The sequence below is a fragment of the Nothobranchius furzeri genome, chromosome 1, assembly GCF_043380555.1.
Source record: "Nothobranchius furzeri strain GRZ-AD chromosome 1, NfurGRZ-RIMD1, whole genome shotgun sequence".
Lineage (NCBI taxonomy): Eukaryota > Metazoa > Chordata > Actinopteri > Cyprinodontiformes > Nothobranchiidae > Nothobranchius > Nothobranchius furzeri.
Window position 1 is genome coordinate 45,948,255 of NC_091741.1, and position 10,045 is coordinate 45,958,299.

A 10,045-nucleotide genomic window follows, 5' to 3' on the forward strand; every position below is an offset into this window, starting at 1 on the left:
CCTGGTGCTGATGAGCTACAGTGTAGCCACAGCTGCCCTGGGGGCATCATTTGGAATTCTAGGATGTCCAAGGAAGGGCCCGCCTTTCTCTCCTCTGAATGGCTGGAAGGGCTCTACTACGATTGGCTTCTTCGTGTAAGAGGAAACAGTTTTCCCTCGCTGCAGGCTTTTATGTTTGCAGCCAGATCTTGAGGAGTTTTTTGAAGAAAAAGTGAACTCATCGCTATAATAAACATCCTTTCCTGTTTAGCAACAAACCAGGTTCAGTTTCTTTCATAAAATAACCTGAACAACATCAAATGTGAACTTCTAATAATTATTGTAGCATTTTATCACACTGTAGACTGACTATATATGTTGGCTCTATTGGGGTTATCTTATTATTTCATTATTAGGCTATCCTGCTTTAATAGGTTAAATGTGTGTCATTTAATCAAAAGCTAAGTTAAAGCTAATTATGATTTAGGCCTATTTTTCACCAGTTTTCATCATTCTAGAGAAGAAACAGACTTGATGTACACAGCTTGGCTGAATAGGGCAGTTTTATTAAATGTCATACCCAGGCAAGGCACATATTTTTATCCTATGTACTCTAATGCTTCAGAGCCAAGAGATATAAAGTAAGTCCAACAGTTTGATAAATGCAACAAGATTTAAAAGTCACATTTTATGTTTTTCTGGTTTTTTTATGAAACATAAAACATGAAATATTGTGCAAACCAGGACAGAATGTTTATTCTAGCGCTAAGTTCACATTTTCTTTACTAAACTCCCCAAAACAGCTTTCTGCTGGTGGCAGAAGGACACAGTCAGCACTTAGCAACGACAGCCAGTTAGCTGTTAAATGAAATAGCCAATCGTAGTAGAGCCTTTCTAGCCAATCAGAGACGAGAAAGGCGGGATCTTCCTTGGACATCCTAGAATTCCAAATTACACGCCCTGGTGCGCACTGACAGAAGCAAGGCTGCCAAACGCTAGCGCCACCAGTCCCTCTGACCACCATCAGAAAGTAAAGTCTTCCTCAAGGACACAACAACAGGCTAAGCAAGGATCAAACCTGCAACCTTGTGGTTACAAGGCAGACACTTAACTCCTCTGCCACCATCGCCCAGATAGTTTCACGTTGTCTCCCAGCTACTGTTTATTTAAGCCACAGTCCCCTGCTAACCCCTGAGCCACCATCGCCCTGGATTAGGGGTCGAACTAAGAGCCATGCTGGGCTTTTCTCTCAGTTGTTTAAACAGCAAACATAAATGGTCATTTTACCAGCCAAATAGATCATTCATGCTGTTTTAGTGGCATAAAATCCTGCAAAACCACATTTTTTGTGTGGAAATGTGATTATCCTTGTAGGAATTCCATGTGGTCTTTTCCAAAACCACGTATGTCATTGTGAAATAACTTTGTTTTGCATGTGTCTCACATATGAAGTGCAAAGTTAGAAAAGCGTGTTGTCTTTTATTTCTCCTCAAATCATAAATGTCAGCCTGAAACTGAGTCATCAAGTCTTTCATCATCTAGGAATTCTAAGTGGTAATCCAGATTCAACAAAATATCCCTGAAATCTATGCTTGGCCCGAACGATTATGAGACGGTAAAGATGTCGAGCTTTTTGCTCGTCTCAGAGGAACAAAGTGAAGACATGAAATGTAATCCGAGTCGATCTTCCAGCTCAGATGTAGCCTGAAACCCAGAGCCACCTTGGAGTTAAACTCTTCGTCCCTTCGTGTCCAGGTCAGTTCCTGTTGGAGCAGTCTCGTCTTGGCGAAGCAGCAGAGATGGCAGAGAGAGCTGCGGAGCTGGACACCTCCGAGTTTGATGTTGTCTTCAACGCTGCTCACATGCTGAGGTTGGCCCAGCTGCACAACAAAACAACCGATTGTGTAAACAGAAATATCAGCATGGGTTTAGACCACAAACAGCTCATGAAGAACACACTGTAGATTTTTTTCTTCAGAGTTTGGCAAACACATTTTCAGACAGCTTATAAATCCTAAAAAGTGTCAGAAGGGACTCCTCCGAAAGGAAGACTGGAATGACGACCTTTAATTCTTTTTTTAATCTAGGTATCTGCTAAAGTCGTTAGCGCAGGCATCCCCCTCAACGCGCCGCCACAGAGGATTTGTAAAAGGTTTAAAAGTCTCAGGACTTGGCCGTGGATTCCTTTAAAAACTTGACATTAACTCTTATTGGCAGATTGCTCTCTTGTATTCTTACTGATGGGTGGTTTTTCACATTCATTATGAAAAAATAAAGTTGAGGCTTGCTTTAAACACACTTCCTGAATCTTTACCTGCTAGTTAGCAGCTTTCTGAAGTTTTCTCAAACCACTTTCAGATAGCTCCCACAATGAGTGAACCTTCCATCAGGAATCCCTATCTACTCAAGCCACAGCCTTATAAATATGAATGAACATGTCAGAGAGGACCCTTAGACTTTATTGGCTTTGGCAAATCATCCAGTTCATGTACTCGTTGAATAACATCCCATAAATGGACATGCTAGCTTGCGTTTAGCTTGACCGTGTGAGAGAGTTTGGGTCTGATTCATTCTTTGAATGGCCTTATGTACAAAGACCTATAGATGGCTCACAATAAGATGCTATTGTAAATGATTGACATGAATCATGTGGATTTATTTCACTTATCAGTTTTAAAGACGATTACAATCATCCGTTTTATTAGTACAACATTACTCTTGTTGTAAATGTTGTCACAGGCTCACTTTTCACCCTTTCTTATGTGTCCTCCTCCTCCTCAGACAGGCCAATCTAAACGAGGCAGCAGAGAGGCAGTATAAGCGGGCAGCCAGTCTCAGACCAGATGTAAGTACCTGCGCCAGTTTGCACTTATTAAAGCACCGCACACACTCACACACTGGGCTACTGTGTAAATTTAATTTTCCTACACACTCAGCAATCTCATCCTGCCACTGTGTGTTTTAGCACTGTTGAGCCAGTAAAGCTTGTACAAGAAGCTGCAAACACACACACACACACACACACACACACACACACACACAGAGAGAGAGAGAGAGAGAGAATGAGTTTAGTGGTCGTTGTATTCTGATACAAGTCACGCACTCGGCTGCAGAGTAAACACTCGATCATCTCAGTGTAGTTAAACAGACGGAGCCTTGGGGGATATCATGTCTCCTGATGTCAGCACACACGGATAAGGAAGTTTGGAGCCATTATATCCTGTTTCTGCCTTGTTAGCATCAGTCACTTCAAAGGCTGCGCTGGAGGAGAATTCATTTAGAGAAAAAACGGGTGGTGGGTGGGTGGGGGGGGTCCCTGCAGCAATTTGTTATGGTGGTCTGCTTTGTAGAAGTCGGCTCTGTGACTTTTGCACCATCATGCTGAAAAAAGGGTTTGACCTTCGTGTCTCTGCTGCATTAATTCTGCTGCACTCTTTTAAACAGAGTCTCCACACTTTTCTCATCCGTCAGATTAGTTCAACATATTTTATGGTACATTTTGCGCCAAATATGTTCATTAAAACCAATAAAAATGCAAAAACTTTATTTTTGATTGAGCTCTGATGCGTCCCTTGTGCTGGGTGGATGACTTTCTACCAAATATCAGCTTAATCCAAAAGATTTTAGCTCATGAAAGATTCACCATTATATTTCCATGCTGAGAAAAGTCTGTGAATGTGTGAAGGAGGTTTTTTTTCTCTTATATTTTATTTACCTACTCAGAGATTCATTTGAAAATAAGACGCAGTAGTCTGGAGCAGGTCGAGCCCGTCACCTGGTCCCTGCAGAACTAAGCCGATAAGCTCTAGGTTTTTGTTCTTGTTGTTTTATTTATTTAATTCAAAGGGGAAAAAAACAAGATCAGAATAAAATCAACAAACATAAAACTCTGCCTCTTTTTTACTAAATGAAAACATCATCAGATTAATTTTCAATAAAGAATTTTCAATAAACAAAGCTGGACTCAGTCTGCAAATCAATCATAAAACAACATAATGAACAAACTTAATCAACCTATGAAATTTCCTTTACCTCTTTCACAAGCTAAAGTCTTGTTAAAAGAACATTTATAAAACAACCCATTCAGTTAAAAACACAATTTTGAATAATCCGAGCATCCGCAGCATCACTCTGCAGGGTGCATTATATACTCTAGTATGTTCTGTGTTCTCCTCAACAACCATTTCACATTTCATAAGCTGTAGTTATATACATGTACATTTTTACTTGCCCTTAAGCATCATATATACTCAGTTCACATATTGAGAAAACTGCAGTTACTAATTTACATCAGCAGGTGGCTCTGTTTGGTGATTATCATTTATTGGAGCTCAAATTTGATTTAATCTGAATAAAATCAAATAAAACCTAAAATGCCCTAACATTAAGAAATTTTTGTTTAGCGTATATGAAAAATATAAGTTTAAAAGACATGTAGACACCGGGGGCCTCATTTCTCAAGCTTGCTTACGCACAAAACGGGGTCAAAAACTGCGTGAGCAACTTTCCACGCAAACTTTGGGACTTATAAAAGAAAACGTAGCGTAAAAATGTGCGCAACTTTAAGTTGACTATGGACATGGAGAGCACCTGCAGTGCTGCTGCTGAGAAGGATGCAATTATGAAATCCTGCAGCATTATCACTTGTACCGATTTGTACACACAGAACAAGACCCCCCCCACACGCACACATGCGTGTGCACACTCACACACACACATGCGCGCGCGCACGCGCACACACAGCCTGAAGCGCAGAATAGAGAATGCTGAATATCAGCAGGGGGGCAGATAGAGACAGAATGTCATGCATCTGTGACAGTGTGTGTCCTGTCACTGTGACCCGATTGATCATGCGCCCTGGCTACTTGGTCAAAGAGAGATGCCCATTTGGCTGACTGGTTAGCGCGTGTGACTTTCACCTGGGAGTCTGGGGATCAAATCCCAATAGGACCTTTTTTTTTTATATCCACCACAGATCTCTCTGAAGAATTCACAACATTGACGGCTTCAGCAACGCTGTGCCACTCCGTGGATTTTCTTATTTGTTTTGCAAAAGCACTTCCTTTCATTTCTCCACCTCACCCACAAGTACCTCAATTTCTGCTTGTGAAATAGCGCTTCCTTGATCTGCCTTGATCTGCGATCGGGATCGAAATGCTGCAACAAGCCGGCTTATGTACATGCATGAGATCCACAAGGCACTGACCATTTATGGCAGTAAGTGGGCGTGGTGAGGGCGGGATGTGACAAAAAAGCAGCTGAGAACCTTTCTCGTTAGTCTCTGATTTATGAAGCGGAGATTGCGTGCAGCTGTGCATACTCCATGTTTGATAGATCACAAACCTACTTGGCGTAAGTACTTTTTTTTTGCTGAGCTTAAGTACGGTTTTAGTAAGGACTCTACGCAATGTTTGATAAATGAGACCCCGGGTAATTAAACTCTTTTTCTGTTTGATGGATCAGTCAAAAAGGGAAACTGTAGACAAACAAAACTGCTGCAATTGCCTAGATGTCCAAAACAAGAAGCAGGACTTTTTTTTAGGAGCACTGATGTTTGCAAATAGAAGCAAACAAGAAAGATTCACCAGATGCCATCTGGAGAATGTGATAAAAGATTTTGGCGTATTATTTGACATGGGTCATGACATTGCCCGTGTGTTTTGCCCTCATTCTGCCATCTTTACAAGTCTCGACTTTTCAAAACACCAAAAAATTCATGTGAGTTTAGCCTCAACTGGAGGATCTCCATGACATTTTAAAGGCACAACAAAATGACAGGGTAAAATATGACTAAATCATTTTAAAAACACATCTTTATGATTACCAAATTACAAATTAGATTACCTGTGCAGTGTTAATAAATGACACATGCAACAGATATCCATTATTTGATATGTGGGTTGGCAAAATAAAGACAAAACCAACAGAAAATGGCTCTTCTTTAGGAGCCACAGACGCAGAGATCATTGATCATTGCTTGAAAAATAAAAACCATTCCTTTAAAAATTGAAATAAGAACAAGGAAATATGTAGAAAAACAAGCAAAGTTCTAAGCAGAGACCTTCAGAACGCCGTTGAACCGGGGAACCATTGCTCAAAATAGCATCGCTTAAAAAAATGGCAAGAATGAATCGAACTCCTAGGCAGTTAGTCCAGCTGAATCGAGGGCAGCTTCAGGGGTTAAAGCTGCGTATAATTAGATTAAACCAAGCTCCAAACCTGAAGTGTGCCAGATTATCCGTCAGTTTAGAATAAATTAGTTTTATTGTTTTTCTCTAACTGTCATTCGTCTCAGCTTTGTGCAAGGTTTCTGTACAGAACATTCAGTTTATAAAACCTTTCATGGTCTGTTGCAGACAATGAGAAAATTAAACTCTTTAATCATTCATTTGTCCTACTAATTGTGGAAAAACAAGCAATCGTGTTCAGCCATTGTGAAAAAACGAATGTTAACCAAACAAATCTGTTTGAGAAAAGACTCAAATACGTGTTTAGAGAAAATCAGAAGCATGCATCGTGCTGGGACTGTCGTGAGTTAAGGGAGGGGAGGTTTAGGTGTGTTTGTTAGTTACTTGCTGTGCTGGGATTTGTAGATTCCCTCGATCACTCCAGACCAGATGGTCTTACTTTACCGCTGTAGCTCTTTGATAAATGGGATTTCAGGGAACACTCCTTAAAATTGTTTTCTTCATCCTCACGATGAAAAACCAGCGCTGGCCCGAATATAATGTGTTTGTGTTTTTTGGTGGGGTAGGGTGGCACTTGTCGAAATAAATGTTAGATTTTTTTTAGGCTTTAGTGAAATACGATTGTATTTTTGGGTAAATAAAAATAAAAATAGCAAGAAACATTAAATAAAGAATATATGAACCATTTGCATTGGCCAATATTTTCCAAATACTATAACAGCTTATGTTTTGGTCTGAAAACCATCAAATCAAGTCTACATCAGGTCATATTTGTCTCAAACATCTTCTGAAATGTTCTTTAAAGATGTTCTGTTAAATGTAGAGTAAAAAAGTTTAGCGATCCTGTAACCCTGCATTGTCTCTTCTCCCCTTCCGCTTCTGCTCCCAGTACCCAGCAGCCCTGATGAACCTCGGCGCCATCCTCCACCTGAACGGAAAACTCCCAGAGGCGGAGGCGAACTACCTGCGTGCCCTCCAGCTCAAGCCAGACGACGTCATCACCCAGTCCAATCTGCGCAAGCTGTGGAACATCATGGAGAGGCAGGACCTCAGGACTAAGCAAGGCGATGCTTGAACTGAGAAAGCTGCCTTGTTGCGTTTTGCTCTTAAAGAAGACGTTAGGACCAGAACAAGAGGAGGCCCAAACCCTCTTGATAGTGATGGGTCCAGCCTGGTGACTGATGGAAGCTTCAAGGTTCTGCCCGACACCACCAGTGCCAATCTGTGGCTCGACTCCGACGTTCAGATTTATGGTTTTTGTTAAAAGAACATTTCCAAAAATTGGCAGATTTTTTATTTGACTACATCTTGTTTTTATGGTGTTTAGTAACTCAAACTGGGATAGTTTAAACAAAAAGAACACATTTATGAATCTGCAGCTAAATCTAAAAAACAGCCCATGAGAAAACTCCACAGCGGAGCCAAAGTTGGAGTCTTCGCACCTTTTGTGCCAACCAAGAACTGTTTTCACTCATGTTTGTTGTGCCTGATGAAAATGCTTCATTAATTTATTAATATATGATTTGTTTTTTGTTTGTTTTTACATAAAATGCCAACACTGTGCCATTGTACTGTCATCTTCCCTCATTCCTGTAAACGGGCGACATGACAGTCCTCTGAGAACGATTTCATACCTGTGTGTGTTTGGTTTCCTCTCTGCTCAGGGACATCAGGCTGGGATTCCTGTTTCACATCTCTGCCACTGAGAGAGCTTCTTGAAATGATTTTGGATTCTAGCAGGGGTGGACCTTTAAAGCGCCCGAGCGCCAATGGCGCTAAATTTTCTCGTCGGGCGTTAAATACTTGACGACTTACCGCCCGGGTGGCGCCCAAGCCTTATTTGTCATTTACACACCGGCTTTCACCTGCATCATGGCCCCGCCCTGTAGGAAGCCTCCGTTTTCGTTTCGCGCGTGTGAACCTGCGCGCCTCTAGCCACGTTCTGCACTTGTACGATTCGTGCACGTACTGCACATTCTAGTTATAGTCACGTGAACTATAAGTTCACTGTTAAAGACGAAGTGGAACCACGCTAGAAACACACAAGCACGCAGGAAGATGGCGCCACCACAGGGATGGGATTTCTTGATGAAATCTCCGGCAAAACGCTTTAAAACTGGTGAGGAGAAGCGAGACAGTTCTAAACGTCTGAAGCAGAGAAGCATGTGCGTAGGTGGAATGATTCTTGGCGGTTTAAAGAAGACGGGAGGCGCAGAGGATGGCCGTGTTCGAGTTGAGCAGCGCATCGCCTGGAAAACAGGCGAGAGAAGACGGAAGCAGCGGGGGGAGTGGCTAAAAGCCGGCGTTTCGCCGGGGACACACCGGCCGCGGAAGCGCCCGAAGCGCCGAGAAGCGAATTGCTCACGAAATTCGGCCGCTGCTCGCCGCTCCTCAGTTCAGATCAGACGCGCCCCATTCGAGGCGCGCCTCGGCTCAGCTGTAGTTTTTCTTTTAACTACTTGTCCTCCATTTCCTCTCTATCTTTTCTCAGCTCTTTTCCTCTACGTGTGTGAGTGAGTGAGAGAGAGAGAGAGAGAGAGAGAGAGAGAGAGAGAGAGAGAGAGAGAGAGAGAGAGAGAGAGAGAGAGAGAGAGAGAGAGAGAGAGAGAGAGAGAGAGAGAGAGAGAGAGAGAGAGAGAGAGAGAGAGAGAGAGAGAGAGAGAGAGAGAGAGAGAGAGAGAGAGAGAGAGAGAGAGAGAAAAAGACTATGCTGTGAACCAGTTGTTTCTGCCAGTTGAATCTCTTGGATGGCGGGGGTGACGATGGCAATTCGGACACAAATCTAACCGGCATGCACTGCTTGGTCTAGTCTGCGCAGAACTGGCTCATCTCGAACACAGCCGATGGCTCGAGTACAGCAAAGCGGAGTTGGTGATGTACTGCGTTGTATGCCGGAAGTATGCGACGACAAAATCGTGTTTTGTTGAGGGAACAAACAAATTCAAACTTGAATACGTTATTATGTTTGTGAATGTGTACAAAATAAAGGTTTATTACATTTAAAACAGTTCTGTTATTATTTTGACTCGTTTTGGCAGCTGACCAGTGGGGCCGGTAGATTCTTGGTGGGGCCGGTAAATATTCAGAGTTACCGGCCCGGCTGGCCGGTTGGTTTAGAAGTTAATGTCCACCCCTGATTCTAGAAAATATGTAGCTGAAAATGTTGTTTTGTAAAAGAACAGTGAAGCCTTTTTGAACGATTAAGAGAAAAAATGTTGTTTCTTTTGTCCTGCTGAGTGTTTCTTTTCCAGAAAGCAGCTGAACATTTAAGCAGCAACACCTGTGTCGGTTTATGCACTGGAAGCACTTTGAAATTTATGTGAACACAAGACTTCAGTGTTTGGCTGGGCTTTTGTCAGACTGCAGCCGTACGTCAAGTTGTGCACAGCAGAATTTTGGGCACTCCCAAGCAAAAATAAGGAGTCCAGCTGATTGTGTACAGCTGAGGACTTTTTAGGTCTCCCACTGAATTTTATATCTCCTCTGGAGAATATCCAGTCTGCAGACAATGGTTCACAAGAACCAGTGACAGAAACACAACAATATGGTGAGAGGAAGGCTTATATTAATAATAATACATTTTAATGTAAGCGCCTAGATCTCTCAGGGTCACTTTAACAGAAATGTTTATTTTTTGTTTATTTAGCAGACACTTTTATCCAAAGTGACTTACAATTTATAACCTATAGGGCATGTTGTGATCTGTGGGAGTACCCGGAGGAAACCCACGCATGCATGGGGAGAACACGCAACTCCACGCAGAAAGGCCGCAGTCGAGTTTTGAACCTGCAACCTTCGTGCTGCAAGGCAACAGTGCTAACAACTTGCTACCATGCAGCCCATGATATAATAAAGGTTAAAACACTCTTAAGTTAAAA

The 10,045-nt window shown here is 42.2% G+C and overlaps 1 protein-coding gene across 1 annotated transcript in view; it reads left to right on the top strand.

Moving 5' to 3' along the window:
* The window catches only part of tmtc2a (transmembrane O-mannosyltransferase targeting cadherins 2a), a 67,030-nt gene extending 57,636 nt beyond the window's left edge, over positions 1 to 9,394 (top strand). Inside the window, exons 10-12 of the mRNA XM_015959499.3 lie at positions 1,735 to 1,849; positions 2,761 to 2,824; positions 7,057 to 9,394. Of these exons, the coding sequence (XP_015814985.1) occupies positions 1,735 to 1,849; positions 2,761 to 2,824; positions 7,057 to 7,242 (365 nt within the window). The 3' untranslated portion in view covers positions 7,243 to 9,394. The remainder of the gene's footprint in view (positions 1 to 1,734; positions 1,850 to 2,760; positions 2,825 to 7,056) is intronic.
* Positions 9,395 to 10,045: the final 651 nt, after the last annotated feature.